The sequence below is a fragment of the Synchiropus splendidus genome, chromosome 12, assembly GCF_027744825.2.
Source record: "Synchiropus splendidus isolate RoL2022-P1 chromosome 12, RoL_Sspl_1.0, whole genome shotgun sequence".
Lineage (NCBI taxonomy): Eukaryota > Metazoa > Chordata > Actinopteri > Syngnathiformes > Callionymidae > Synchiropus > Synchiropus splendidus.
Genome location: NC_071345.1, coordinates 8,166,364 through 8,182,122, shown reverse-complemented (window position 1 = coordinate 8,182,122; position 15,759 = coordinate 8,166,364). Strand labels below are relative to the sequence as shown.

General features: G+C 42.0%; 1 protein-coding gene across 4 annotated transcripts in view; it reads left to right on the top strand.

The window, feature by feature from the left end:
• The window catches only part of utrn (utrophin), a 140,055-nt gene that overhangs the window by 12,884 nt on the left and 111,412 nt on the right, over window positions 1-15,759 (top strand). For all 4 annotated transcript variants that reach the window (XM_053881364.1, XM_053881366.1, XM_053881363.1 and 1 more), the window contains 11 exons: window positions 3,555-3,616; window positions 3,867-3,959; window positions 7,211-7,288; window positions 8,604-8,696; window positions 8,915-9,087; window positions 10,501-10,616; window positions 10,780-10,943; window positions 12,757-12,981; window positions 14,027-14,208; window positions 14,396-14,546; window positions 14,615-14,734. In XM_053881364.1, the coding sequence (XP_053737339.1) occupies window positions 3,555-3,616; window positions 3,867-3,959; window positions 7,211-7,288; window positions 8,604-8,696; window positions 8,915-9,087; window positions 10,501-10,616; window positions 10,780-10,943; window positions 12,757-12,981; window positions 14,027-14,208; window positions 14,396-14,546; window positions 14,615-14,734 (1,457 nt within the window). The remainder of the gene's footprint in view (window positions 1-3,554; window positions 3,617-3,866; window positions 3,960-7,210; window positions 7,289-8,603; window positions 8,697-8,914; window positions 9,088-10,500; window positions 10,617-10,779; window positions 10,944-12,756; window positions 12,982-14,026; window positions 14,209-14,395; window positions 14,547-14,614; window positions 14,735-15,759) is intronic.

The window sequence follows — 15,759 nt, the reverse complement described above, 5'->3', positions numbered from 1 at the left end:
GCAGTGTGTATGAATCGGTGGTATTGTCTTGTGGATGTGGTAAGGTGGAGAGTAAGTCGACGTCAACAAGCTCCCTGGGGGCCGAACACGGGGTGCTGCTGCTGATAAGACAGGAGTCTTTCACTTTGCCAAATGATGTGGTGTTGATGGAATACCTGCACCATACCTGCCTCACAACGTCTTGGATGTTCTGTAGTCTTAATTCTATCTTTATTAAGGGTTACCGCAAATGCACAATGACTTATATAAATGCATGTTCAAACAAATTGCTACTGGAATGACTGGATTCTTCGGTAGTTTTCTATGTGTCTTGCTGGGTTGGACTGTTTTCATAAACACCTTAAGTTCATCAGGATTATAAAGTGCTATTGCTGCGGAATGACTTTGTTTCAGCCAACCAATCCTTGAACAAATATTGGTCTTTTCCTTGAACAATATTCACATAGCCTAAATACAGAGCATGTGATTGGGACATTAAACCCAAGCTGTTTTAAATTGTCACACGAGTAGCTGGAACTACGCTCAGACAGAGCAAACCTCTGCCAAGCTGTCCATTACTTTCAGCCAAGTGGTGTTGAACAGACTTTATTATCGGCATGATTGTTTATTAACTGAATTGTATGCTGTGTTTTGTAATGTCCCTGGGTTGAGGTGTGGAAGAGACCCTCTATGCTGTGAAAAAAATCTGGGGAGAACCCTGTTTTATATAAGCTCAGAATGGTATCGTACACATTGTATATAGTGCCGTAACTTTGTAAATTCTTGCAAAGGATGAAGAAGAAGGCATCTTGATTGTCAAACCTCCGCTGTGTTGAACATCAATGTTCCAATGTGGAATGGTTATTGATCAGTAGCAGATTTTCTTTTCCCAAAACCTGGAAAATAGGTATGCACCGATCCATAAGCCCAAGTATCCATTTCACTTTGCAAAATGTCGGATTTTCCAACACGTCAACACGAGTATTTTTGCTTTGTTTTACATTATTTTGCTATTATTGCACGGTTGCACGTAAATAGCTTTACGTTTTATAGCCAAACCAGTTGTGCAAACCAGCTGGTGTCTAATGGTCCTCAAGGCTGTGGTATTGGCGTCTGGTATCAATTGATAAAAGTGGTATGGAACCATCCCTATGTCTGAGGTCTGACACTGTGTTCTGTCAGTTATATTTTGAGGTGAAATTGTCATGGTGTCAAACAGTCAGTGCTGTGGGAACACACCAGAGTGGCCAGCGGCAAACCCACATGACCATGAGGAGAGCGTAAAAACTTTCAGCTCTTCGCTGCATAAACAAACAACTCTAAGGTTTTCGTTTCACTTCACTGCTCTGTGTGCTGGTGTGTAAAACCAATTGATTTGTCTGGCCCATCCCTTGAGTCTTCCCTTAAATGCACCTTCTTTCCTTCTGAAGAAAACTGAATGGTTCATTCGCTTCACGTTTCAAGTCGCATATATGTTCTGCAGGCAAAGGTCTTTACAGATCTTAGAAAGCAAAGGAAGTTTAAGGTTAAAATCTAATTTATACTGAGGTGCCATCTTGCCGCTGCTCCATCATCAAGTGAAATATAAACAGCAACAGAGTTGAGTTTATCTGCAAGTTTGAGGCGTTTGTTTATCATGTCTGTAAATGGCTCTTGGCTGACGAGAACCGCATGCAGCACGAGTTCTATATTTTTTATCAACACAAGCACAAACGCTTTCTTCAAGGAGTGGTTGAAGTGTAGTCAGTAAAGTGATTCGTTCATCCATCAGGTGGCTATGCTAATACTATCTCTAAATGCACAGCTTGTCTCTCATCACACTCTTCTGCAAGAAGCCTCACACGCACACACCGACTCACGCTGTCTCGATAAACTCCTAACAAAGGAGCCGACGACTGCTGGGCTGGCTGATCGTAACCTTTGACCTTTTGCTCACACGTGTTTGTATATCTCCTCCTTTTAAACGCAGCCTTGCATCTGAAGAGAACTCGATTGAAGCTTTTGTCATTATTTTGCTTTTACCACTAATGTTCATAAGGCGGCTTTCTCCTTGCTGAATCAATAGAAACACTTTTGACATACGGTTAAACTGCATTTGGCTGAGGTGTATTTTGGACAATTATTTGTCTTTTTATGTCAAGTTACGCTTATTGCTAGCCAAGAGCTGGACTGTGCTGGCCATTGTACCACCAAAAACCTACCCAAAATATGTTTTAGGGTGACTGTGGTTAAAGGTTTCATCTTTGGCTGTGTACACAACAACCTGGCAACACATCAAGAGCTCCTCTGTTGAGCTCGCTTTTAAGTGGTGAAGGGAGGTGAGTGCCTCTTGGCTCAGGCTTCCAAGTGATCTCTACTACTTGGACGTGCTGGAAAACGTTCTGAGAAGGTGCCAGGGGACATCAGTCTGAAACACCTCTACACTAGGGCTGTGCATTGGCAGGAATCTGGCAATACCATTGGAATGGCGATACACGAGTGACGACAACAAAACACATCATATTCTGTGTTAGCAGTTATTATTTATTTATGAAAGGAATATATAGAAAACATACAATACTATGTGCACTAAAGCTAGTGTATTGTATGAGGAGAGTTTCTGATTCATGCGTTGTAGCGGTTAGCTCAGCTGATGGTGATGTCAGGCTTGAACGCGTGCAAGATCTCGTTATGTTGTTGTGTGTTAAGCGTGGCGATATTTGACTTGATCTGTATTTTCATACACCCCTACTTGACACATCCATAAACAGTTCAGCGTCACAGTATAAAGTGGCACTATTGTGTATTTTTTCTTCAGTAATTTACTCTCACATACCCCTAGTGTTGCTATGCGTGGAAATAAAAATGTTAATACATGTATTTACCAAGCTATATTTAGTTTAAATTTACAAAATGGCCACTTCACCCAACACTGGTTTACATATAAAACAGCAAGTACTACAAAAATGGCAGACAGACTGTGCCCTTGAGTGGATGAATGCCACTCCACTACACAAGTATATGTTGATGTGATGTTTCATCTTGCTAAGACTTCCTAGCTCACATGGAAGAGTACATTAGGGATCTCTAAACGTCCATACATGAGACAGATTTTAGCACAGTTTCATCTGAAAGGTCACTCAGTATCTACTTTTGTCAGTCTGTAGAAAAGCGGTGTTGTTTTTTCAGTAGAGACTTTGTGTGGCAACATTTTGTAGCGATGGAAAGTAACTGTTTTTCCTTCAGATGGTTGGCGTAATGGCTAAATAAAGGTTTTGTTCAATCAATATAAGGAGCTGCCATTGCACATCAAAGCAGCTCCGGTGTACTCACTGAAGCTTTATCGCAGGTCACAGTGGAGAAGAACAGAAGGAGGCAAGCTGCTAGTACAGGTTGGCTATCATAAAGAACTTGAGGAATTCACATGTGTTCGTAATAAACCGTCACATTTAGGTGCAGCACAGATCTGAAATTCTGATAGCTGCGTCTTGTTTGGTTGCAGCGTTGTTCTCTTTGGACTTGCTGAACCTGCAGGCAGTGGTGGATATACCTGTTCACCCGTCTCACACACCTTTCTCTTTTGTCTTTGGTCACAGATGAGCATGATGCGGTACAAAAGAAAACATTCACCAAGTGGATAAACGCACAGTTCTCAAAGGTGAGGTTCTGACGTAAGGTGTTTGGTATTTCCTCCTACAGAACACAAACCTCACGCACAGGAATGACAAATTGCATCAACAAATACAAACCCAATTGTTGTAAAAACAATACATTCCATTCACTCCCATCAAACACCAACATTTTCAATCCTATGAGACCTTTTACTTGCTCACTTGAAGCCGTTTCTGTTGATTGATTGCATATTGGAGCTGCAGAAAGCTAACGCTGCTGTGTTCTGGTCCATTCAGAGCGGCAAGTCGCCTATCAAGGACATGTTTTCAGACCTGAAGGATGGGAGGAAGCTGTTGGATCTGCTTGAGGGCCTCACAGGCACCGCACTGGTGAGTTTTTCTCTAGCATGTATGAAGTGTTCTTCAACTAAACACAATCAACTCCAAATAAAATAATTTATAAAAGCTTCTCAGCATGCCTTTCTGTCTTTTCCTGGACCCACTCACCGCTCCATCCACATAGATTCTTGTTTAGAGGGACTACAGAGTGCAGTTGTTCCACAGAAGCAACACCAACTATTGATTGAGGATGAAATGGCATCCAGTTACTTAAGTATCCATCAAGGCCGTGGAAAGAGAGGACACTAATGACTTCACCATTAACTATTTTTGATTAGTTTATTTAGTGTTAGTTTTTTTGTTAGTGAGTTACATTTATTGTATTATGTAGAATACAGTTCCTGACATCATAGTACCTAATGTTTTGTACAGTAATACTATCATTCTGAAAGAACTTTTGCAAAAGTTATTTTATTTTGCTATTACATATTATTGCTATTCTAATAATTATGTTTTTACATTTTATTTAATTTGTACTTAGTATTAGTAGTACAGTTTTGTAGCTAGATATTTTTACATTTTTATTGAGTTAGCTGGTGAACTATTTCTATGCTTCCGGTCTAAGTTTTGTTAGTGTACAAAGAAATTGATTTTTGGGTATATTATAAGAATTTGGGATGTTTTGATTTATTTAGATTTATTTGTTTCTATTTCTCATTTTATCTCAATGAAAAAATTGCTTTGCAAAGAGATGCTATTTTTCTATTTTCTATTCTGTGTAGCTTTGTGGTTGGAGAAAGGGTGGTGGGGGGTGGCATGTGTCTGCATGACAAAACAGAACCATTGAGATAGATAATTGGAACTTGAGGTACGGCTCTGCACTAGAAAATGAGATCACTATTTGGTTTGACAACACACTTAACCTCATGTTCCACTCTGCTTTAATCCCATTGAGAGTGTGTATATGTAACTACCAATTAATGGGGTTTACCTTAGCTGTCACAGGACTCGCAAACACCTGCAACATGTGTTTCAACATTCAAGACACACCAAAAAATCTACTGAATGGCAGCTTCAAAAACTCAAGAGCAAGTTGCCCTGAGAAGTTAAAATAACGACTGAATTCTAGTGATGCAGAACCCAAAAGTGTCTTAAAACATCATCCTACTGTGGACAGTAGGAATAACATATTTACAGCTCTTGCACACGTCAACCATGTTTCATTCAATGTTGACCTGTTGGGTGGTGAAGTGTCCTGAGACAGGTCAAGTCAGCTGTTTCTCATTCCACCGATTATATTTCTCAGACACTTTCTCCTCCGGTCACGTGCAGCACAATCTTCGTGGCTGTCACCTTAAACACAAATATTTAGACAAACTATGTCGTGCTCCATCTGGCTTAATTCATAAGGCTTTTCCTATTGTCTTCAGAAAGCTTTAATCTGCAGCTGCTTATTCAAGGTGAATTTCACTACCATTAGGAAGGGACTGGTTGTGTGAACTCACCCATGAAGTCCTCCCCTGCCTGAGTCCTACAAGCTTGAGTGGTGTTTAACCTCCTGCTCCTCCCTGAGGGACCTGATTTATGCGAAACAACCTTTAAGTTTACATAGCTGAAGGGTGAACGCTGCATCCTTTCAAGTCTCTACAAGCGCCCTTATTCCTGGCTAGTGACTGAAGCATAATGAAGCAATCCCAGTCATGCACAGGGTCTCTTGAGCCCCAGATGCATGAACAGCTTTTCTGGAAGGTTCTGGATCTTGTGTGTTCTGCTTAGCAGCTGAGGAAATATGTTCCTCCTATGCACAGAAAAGTGATTCTATAATTGTCACTGAGTGAGCTACTGAGCTATGCAAAGACTTAAAAGGGATTTGCAGCTGGTATCCATTCATCCCAGCGTTCATTCCACACGTTAGCTTGTGGAAAGTGCTGATAGGATAATAGGTGTGAGAAACGCTCGGAGGAGGTGCGGCTGAGCTCTAGTCCATGCATGCATGCTGACTTATAAAACATGGCTTCCCCGCCGTCCAAATACAGACGCAGCAAATACAACACCTTGAGAGTCACAGAGGTTATTCTTGAGATAAACCCCCCGTTTCCGCCGTCACACGTCTTTGCTAGGGACATCTATGAAGGTGAGAGCAGCAGCACACAGCCTGAGGGGGATGCAACGTTTGTGATGATACCCCAGGTTTGATGACAGTGTCAGCAGAGTTTCAAGAATACTGTAATGTTTGGGTGCACAGCTTGTTACAGGGTGGTGTGCAACACTTGGTATTGCATTGTGACGTTTTCACATTTACTGTGCTGTTCTATTAATATGTCTATTAGTACTGGTTATTTTCAGTCTCACACCAATAGAGAAAAAGTAAGCCACATACAGTAATGATGTGTAGCCAGAAAGGTACTGAGATAGCGCATACTTCCACCATATCATGTGTCTTGACAAATCGCTGCTAACAAATAAATGGTTAAAACAACTTCCATGACTAAAGAACTGCACTGGCTGACAGGAAAATGGATTAAATTTCAGTTTTATTAGTAGAAGTGTGTACTGTGACCTTGGGACTTGCAGTATTTATTATTTATAGCTTAGCTCATGTAGGTAAGGCATTTAAAATTGACGAGGAAAGTAATTGTAATCTCAGTTCATGTGAATTATTATTCACATATATAATGTTAACTTTGCACAGGTATTGACTTAATGAGACTTGAATTCACTGTCTATTTAAGTTGGCTTTATTTTAATACATCAATATTAGGGCAGAAGTAAAGTTAGAGAGCCCAGACTCAGAAGTTTTGAGCACCTGGAGAAGAGAGGCAGGACACATGTTCAATGAAGAAATGTAGTCAATGGCCAGAAGAAAATGACTAAGTCACCAGTGAGGCTCATGGATGTGGTTAATGAGGACATGAATAGGACTAGGTTGAGGTGGAGCATGTGCTGTGGAAAACATGATGGGAAATGCTGAATTAAAAAGAAGACAGACATAAGAATGGGAAAGGAACAAAAGAGGAAACGTGGCATCATTTTTACTTAATCTGTGATCTAGAAAATGTATCAGGTTTTCCATCTTCATTGAAACATACCTTTAAATTAAAATGAGAAAAACAACAGCCTCAAAGATTCGCGTCTCTGTTGACATGTAATCTTGTTTTGGTTGTTGGGATGACTCTAGTCTCACTCACTTTGTCTCCTACACAGTAGCTTTACTTTTGACATCCTGAAAATATCCAGCATTGCCTAAACTTGGACGCTGTGGGACTGAGAGCACAAACTGAGTTGTTGTTTCTCTTCATCAGACCAAAGAACGAGGCTCCACCAGAGTTCACTCTCTCAACAACGTCAACAAAGTTCTACAAGTCCTGAACCAAAACAATGTGAGTATGAAGTGCTTTCTAAAGGTCTCGTCTAAATATAGCATAACATAAAAATAGTATATTTTATTTAAACTCCAAACAACACATACGTTAAGTGTAAATGAAAGTATTGCTACAAAATGTTCTAATAAATTTTCAAAACTGCTTCAACAGGTGCTTTCATGCACAGTTTTTACTGTTGGGGAGCAGAGTCACTTTTTTTTCATATGAAGAACTTCTCCACGGTTGTAACTATTACAGATTTACAGCTGTCAAGTCAATCCAGTGACACACTACTGCCACCATTCGTGGCTCATGTATTAAAACTGAGCGTCGCGCAGCCCACATGGCCTAAAGGTGTTAAACAAAAAAACTTTAAGTGGCCCTCACGGAGGTGCTCGCAGCACAACCATGGGCCTAGGCCCTATGCTTAAGAATCACTGGTTTAGGGAACATGAGTATTTTAGCCAGATGTTCGTCATCACAGACTACTCACTGGTAACTATCTTTTACCATTAAATGGTCACCAAAAGTTGACGCAACTACACCATAATTACTGTTTATTAACAGTAGGCAAGTAATAAGTTTGTTAGTGGTTATTATGTGTTCTCTAATCTAAATATGTGTGTGTGTGTGTGTGTATTTTATCAGACCTGTTTCTTCAAATGAATAATGAACATTGTCCAGCTGAGCTCAATAATTGGTCCTAATGCATTGACCTGAGCCCCTGTCTGGCTGAAGTCGCCATGGAGTTGATTCCTGCTGGAGCTAATGAGTTTCGATAAGTCAGCTGAGCTCTACTAATAAAATAAGACCAGCAATCTTGTGCCTTCAGTTCAGCTACTAGAGTTGTCATTGAAACATTTGTTCCGAGAGCAATGAAGCGGCACCACAGTCAGACTTTCCTGCGTCCTCTGCCTTGTAGGAGACGACCGATATGACCGCCCTTTTAAAGCAGGCACACGCTGACCTCTGCATGTGTGTGTGTGGAGGCTCTGCTCAGTGTCTGCTCTGTCGTGATGGTGTGTGACGAGAGAACCAAAGAGAGAGCTAATTGGGACTCGTGATGAGCAGCTCTGCGGTAGAGAGAGAGATCACTTTTTGGTTTGACAACACACTTGACCTAATTTTCCACTCTTTGCCTCAATCCCATCAAACATATTTATATGTAATCACCCCTTAACTAGACTCATGTTGCGTAATGCAGGTGCATCGCCTAATCTGGAATATTTTTAGTTGATTTTTTTAATGCATAATTCTAATCCTTTTGTTGTTTGCTGGATCATATTAGATTGTTTTTCTTTGGCCTAAAAGGTGTTTCTTTTTGCCCTCTCAGGTGGATCTTGTCAACATTGGCGGGACAGATATCGTGGACGGGAACCATAAGCTGACTCTGGGTTTGATCTGGAGTATTATTCTGCACTGGCAGGTGAGCACACATCCGTGCCGCTCTCTTCTTTCCTCACACGTCAAACACACAGGCCCTGATGAATGTTAGCTTTGTAAAATGTACACAAAGTGAGAATAAGACTGTGTATATATGACCGTATATCCTGTTGATGTGCGCACGTTCAGGTGTTGTGTTGGCCATCAATAAAGGGAAAAATAAAATTGACTCAATTCTTGGTTGTGTTCATGTGCTCGTAGGTGAAAGACGTTATGAAGGATGTCATGTCGAACCTTCAGCAGACCAACAGCGAGAAGATCCTGCTTAGCTGGGTCCGCCAGTGCACCCGCTCGTACCCGGAAGTCAATGTGCTCAACTTCACCACCAGCTGGGCTGATGGGTTGGCCCTCAATGGCATCCTGCACCACTTCAGGTCTGTCCTTGAAAGTTCCCCAAGAATTTTGGGGAAAAAGTAGACCTAAAATCCTATAAAAATAAGGTGGTATCATGTTTCATAACTGTCATATTTTTGGGATTTGTTTTATTGAGCTGAAAGACTCATACATTTTATATCAAGGTAATGATTTAGATTTTTCAACCATGGCTACCAGTCTATTATCATTATTATTAGATTTTTTTTATTCAGTTGTTGGGCTTTTGTGCTTAGCTGACTCACAAATCATCTGAAGTTGTTTGACATTCTTTGCTTTGACTCCAGATGTGTAGACGACACAGGCTTCTAAACGCCTCTACTCGAGTGGGAAATGGTTGCATAGGTTGTTTGTTTGTCCAACAGAGGGGGGCATGCTGTTTTAAGTGCTGCACGAGTGGCAAAAGGTCAGGCTGCTAGGTCAGCGCCTGCCGGGTGTGTGTACACTGCCTGACGTGCTCTATTTACACCTGCCAGGCCGTGTTTGCTCTCGCTCAGTGTTTTGTGTGTGAGAGCAAAAGCATCAGTGTGTTTCCCCCTCTCTGCCACAACCTCTCATGCTAAGCAATGACACAGACACACACCGAAATGACAACGAGTTGTGAGAAAGTTGAGTGTTGGTTTAGACGTTGGCCAGAATTTGGATGCATCACTGAGCACATACATTCCACACCCAACTTGCCTCCACTCGAAAAGGACTTGTTGGCTGGACAGAAATGAAACTTCACAGACACGTCTGTGTGATGTAATGGACAGTTTAGCTGGGAACAACAACATCCTGTCTGTTTTTAGTGTTGAAGTATGATCACTGTATGGAGGCCAAAATATTGAATATGCCCATCTATCAACTGCTGCATCACTTTATGGAGTTAATATATGAATAGATGAGTTCTTGGTTCAGGTGTTTAGATTTTGTTCATCCAGTTGCTGAGATCTGAACGGTAGTGCTCTAATTTCTTTCTCTTACAATATTGATCTACTTTTTAGGGAGTCCCAATTTAAAGCAGTTTTGTTCACAGCCTTCTTTTTAAATCTGCTCCACAACAACACCCTGCTCCACATTTCAGCCTGCAGTTGTGGGACTAAGTGCGAGATGGCATAGTGACTAAATTGGGGTGAATGGGTCGGGCCTCCTGCCAAATTCAAGTGAGACAGGCACAGTTCTTTGGGTACTTTATTCAATTCCAGCCTCACTGTTAGGAGACTTGGATTGTTAAGACCTGTGGTATATTGATTGTTTTCTATTGAGGTCTTTAAGGTGAGGTCTGGTGCTGCCTTAAGAAAAAACAAGCATTTACATGTCCATATACATACATATGAGACTAATATACCAACTGTGCAACACGTCAGCAGTTCTTGAGTGACTAGTTGTTTTATCTGTAACCTTAGAAACATCAAATGTTTTTCTCCATTCAGGCCAAATGCTTTTGAATGGGACCAGGTGGTCCGACTGAGTCCTGTGGAGAGACTGGACCATGGATTTGCTGTAGCCAAAGAACAGCTTGGTATTGAGAGGCTTCTGGATGCTGAAGGTAAGACAGTAAGCTTTATGAAAATGTTGGTAGTTCGAGGACTTTGTCTTCTGTCTGATAATAAAGTAGTTGGTTACTAGGCTAGTTACACCTCTGTGTGAGTCCAAGTGATCGGTTGTGTCTTCAGCGATCTTTTGTGACCCACGATGTCACCCGTCCACAGATGTGGCCGTGCAGTTGCCAGATAAGAAGTCCATCATCATGTACGTGACGTCGCTGTTTGCCGTGCTGCCCAAGGAGGTCACCATGGAGTCCATTCGAGAAGTGGAAACACTGCCACGGAAATACAAAGTCGAGGCTGAGGATGTTCAGGGGCTCAGTGCTCAGGTACATTCTGGTTGATCGGCAGAAGGTGTGCACATGTGCACATGTTATGAACATTCATAACATGTGCCTCTGAAGCATTACAGATGGGGGCTTCATGCGTCACCAAGTATCATACATCTTTTACACAAACTCACAACTGCCTTTTGAATCTGTGGCTTTTGTGCAGCTGCAGACAAGCTGCTAACTAAAAGGCTAAATTGAAAAACGCCCACAAACCTAAAGAGGCTTTCACTTTTGTGTTGCTGCAACAATAACATTCAGTGCGAAGGCCACATTCTCGACCTTCAGTGATGTATTCTGTGTCGCCGGATCGACTCCTTTTTCTTACTGTAGAAGCCACCGCCTTCCCGAGGAGAGCTCAGCAGGCACAGGAAAGAAAAGTATGACTCACCGCCGTGACCTCATCCATTGATTGAAGCACAGCTCTGTAAAAGGTTGTGAGGAACTCAACTGTAATAGTACTCTGTTTTGTGTGGTCAAACACAGCAGCAGGCAGCTCACTTCAGATTTTTTTTAAATCTGAAAAAAAAAAATTCCAGAACCAGCTCTGAAGGTTTATTGCCCGTGGGCACCTACTTTGCTCTCCCTGGAATGAATGCTGGAAAACTTTCTCCAACGGTTGCTCTGATTGGTTCAGCAAGGTTTTACTTTCCTGGCAACTTTTTCCTCGCCATAGGAAGTGACCCTGCTGCTCCATTTTCCGGGCGAAGGAACAATAAAGGCTAGAAGTCCTTGGTCCCAGCTTCAGTTACAAATGAACCAATTTTAAATTGATTTTCAACCCCCAGGAAGTAAACAGGGCCGTGCACCGGCCCCTCCTCTGCCAGACATCAGTGTCGGCCCTCCTTATCACCATCCTACTTCCTCACTGTTTAGACTGCTTTGTGAAACGTCCTCGCTCACAAATGTCATTAAATATTTTCAACAGATGACCTTTGCTGCATATTTGGAAAACAAAAGCTTGGTTGGACCTGGTCTCACAGTGATCTGCAGCAGATGTCCTAAAAAGGAGACCTTCATCAATGCTTTTGTTAACACGACGAAAGAGCATGTAAAATAGTTCCTTATAAAGAGCCTCTTCTGAGGTTTATCACCCATCGTGGTCGTTGCCTGTTTGCAAGCTCGCCCCCTCCATCTGCCTCACCGAAAACCTTGCCAAGTTAAAACTGTATTTGGGTCTGACCTGCCCTGCATGTCAATGTTCCTCACCTCTCACAGTCCCATTATAGGACTGCAGTTGTTTTCTTTTTCTTGAGAGCAGGGTCGTTCTGCATGCTGCCGAGGCCACGCCTTGTTGTCTGCTTCTATTTTGGAACTTGCCAGCTGATGTTTCGGATGAAAGTAAAGGGCAAACTGAGTTTTGGGTTCGCCAGGGTTTGAGTTACATGCCTTTTTTGTTGTCGGGTTCAGGTTCAACTATCAGGCTTGTCGACTTTGAATGGAAAATGGTGTTCAGAGATGCACTTCATTTTTGGTTCTTTGTGTCTGGCAGGGCTTGGCCCAGTTAAACTGGGCAGGAGTATTAGTGTAACGGCAGAACTAGTTTAAGAAACATGCAGAAGAGGTGAAACATGTTGTCATGGGTCCAGCGGCTGAAGTAAGGAGGTAGCATGGAAGACAGTTCTGATTAGGAAATGGGAAATTTAAGTCAAAATTTGAGAGATAAAATGGATTAGAAGCCACACGTAATAGATACTGAATCAATATTGGTGATGGATCAGACTATTAAATCCTCTCAGTTGCATAAGATCCCTCCCTATTGAGACGGTTCATGAACTTTTGGCTGCCGGTCTAATCTCGTGTTCGCTCCCAGAATGTGCCGACGGCAGAGTCGGGCAGCAGCCCCCTTTCGGACCGACCCGGCTCCCTCACGGAAGTGGAGATGGAAGGCAGCTTGCTGGAAGTGGACCTGGACAGCTACCAGACCACACTGGAGGAGGTTCTGACCTGGCTGCTGTCGGCTGAGGATGCCCTGCAATCCCAGGACGAGGTGTCGGACGATGTGGAGGAGGTTAAAGATCAGTTCCACACCCACGAGGTGAGAAGTAAGACAGCGAGGAAGAATGAGGCGATCGATGTATTGAGCCTCAAACTATCAAATTAAAGCAACTGTGTGTCTCAGTCAACCTAAAACACGTCGCCGCTCAGAATGCCCTGAACTGAAGATGAGTCGTTTATTTTGGTGGAGGCGGTGCGTGCCTCTGTTTAAAGAGCTCATCATGTCCGTGACTGAAATATTACCAAGTCATAACTGAAATCCAGGTCATTGCAGAAAGCTGGTACAAAAAAATCCAAAGCCTCTTAAACAGCTGAGCTGTCGGAGGTCTGGATCCACTTTATTTCAGCATGGTTGCTTTACCTAGTTTCATCAAAAGTAATCGGCTCAGAGGAGGAGTAACGTGCTTACTCATCCAGAGACCAAAACAAAGTGACACAGCAAACCCAGACAGCCCGTTACTGGGTTGTTGGTACATGTAGAGCCTTTAAGTTTCAGGGTGAGAAAGATTCTCCGGGATTAAAACTGGATCCTGCTTCATTCCAACAGATCTTTGAAATGAAAAATCAAATAAATACTACTGACATTAAATTGCTGTAATTTCAATTATTAAATATTTAACACAATAATATTGGGGTGTCATTGTCTTGGTTGGGTAGTAAGTGATGAGTCAGGTAAGGTAAAGTACACTCATCCATTGGATAGATGAATGAAAGAATTGTGCTTTTGGTAATGACAGGGTCAGACAGTACAATATAATATATAATATTATATAATATAATATAATCAAAGATTTTATTCAACGTAAATGATGAAAAAGTGGAAAATAATACAGTTTATTACAATTTTTTTGTAAAATAGATATTGATGCATGAAATAACTATAAATAAAATAAATATTCTGTACTTGAAGCACGAGATCCAAAAAAACGGTTTTAATTCATTTAGTTAAACAGGATAATGCAGTCCCCACCCTGTATTACAGATTATTTCACGCATGTTTTTGCATACAGTTCAAACCCAGGTTTCATCATTGTGTCATCATCGTGATTCTCTTGTTACGAACCCTGGCTTCTGTGTCTGCTAAGGATTTCATGATGGAGCTGACAGCTCACCAGAGCAGCGTGGGGAACGTTCTGCATGCAGGCAACCAGCTCATTGCCCAGGGAAACCTGACAGACGAGGAAGAGGATGAAATCCAGGAGCAAATGACCCTTCTGAACGCCCGCTGGGAAGGCCTCCGAGTCGCCAGCATGGACCGGCAGGCCAGGTGAGTCACAGCAGTGTGTGACAGTGCACCTGACCGCAGTGGTCTTGATTAATAGTAGCCATCCAGGGGGGCCACATGGACAGCTGTGCAAGAATTCTGCACTCCGGAAAGTCTTGTCTTGGCTGTCCAAAATGTCAACATGCCCTGTTATAATGAGTGTAATAAGAAAAAAAAACTCTGATTCAAGGCTCCATGAAGTCCTAATGGATCTCCAGCAGCAGCAGTTGCAGCAGCTGTCCGATTGGTTGACGCAGACCGAAGATCGGATCCGAAGAATTGAGTCTGAACCTGCAGCGAAAGACCTGGACTTGTACAAAGAGCAGATCGAGCAACACAAAGTGAATACTCTCAAGCTTCTGTTCCTCGCTTTGCTTTCTGAATTGAGCTCACTAATCTTGTTGTTCAGGTGCTGCAAAATGACCTAGAAGCAGAGCAGGTGAAGGTGAATTCACTCACTCACATGGTGGTCGTGGTGGATGAGAACAGCGGCGACAGTGCCACCGCTGCCCTGGAGGAGCAACTACAAGTAAGACAGCGAATTACCTCATTTCAAGTGAAATATTTAAGACGCACACCTGGAACATTAATTGCATATTAGGGAATAAACTATGAATAGTTATTTACTACAGTTTTATGACTAAAACTCTGAACACTTTTTGTGTGATGGAATTAGAAAAAAGTGTTTTCTCATATCTCCCACGTCTCATAGTCTTTATAGTCCAGAAGATTCAAGCCTTACTGTGGGGATAATCATCTTCTTCTTTCTCTGTCAAGCTTCTATACATCAAGCGCAACAATGAATAATCGATCCAGGACTTTAAAAACAATGTTTTTGGCAGTTGGCTGTTTAATTGAGCATCACACAATGGCGCAGGTGACAGCTCTGCTGCGCCGCTGACAGAAAGCAACACTGGAAAATGGAGAGAAAGTCTTCATTTGCAACTTTCCTCTCTGCCTGTCTAAGATGTTAAATGATGCAACAATGTAGCCAGTGATGCAGTGATATTGTTGGGCTTCTCATTTGGCTGGGAGTGTTGCAGGAACTTGGAGGAGCACTAGTGTATGACACTTCATTTTCATTGTCTGTGGAGTTCATTGCAAGTTTTGCACATCTCGTTCCTACTATAAATATATCAGTGTTGTTCCCTGTGTTTTGAACACAAGCCAACTTCACAGTTGGAGCTTTCATTCTACGTAGTAATGCATATACTTTTCATCTTCTGACATTCTGCTTGAGTGCAATAGAAAAGTCTGATTTGTGTTAGGTCCAAATAAGTTAATAAAAAGACAGTTGTGAGTGATTGGGTTTCTATGCTGGTTTGTTGAAATGGTGATTAACTTGGGTGCCATTTCTGTTTTCTGTTTCAACATATATTTGACTGATTTAGTGACACCTTATTGAGAAGATAAACCTGCACCGTGATGGCTGCATGTGAGAAATGTATTTTATTTTGCGAAGTGTATTTTCTGGGTTGAAATGCTGAGTGTTTTTGGGTGACAGGATTAGAGCATGACAGGCACCAGGATCAGTAACAGTGTGTGTTCTATCTG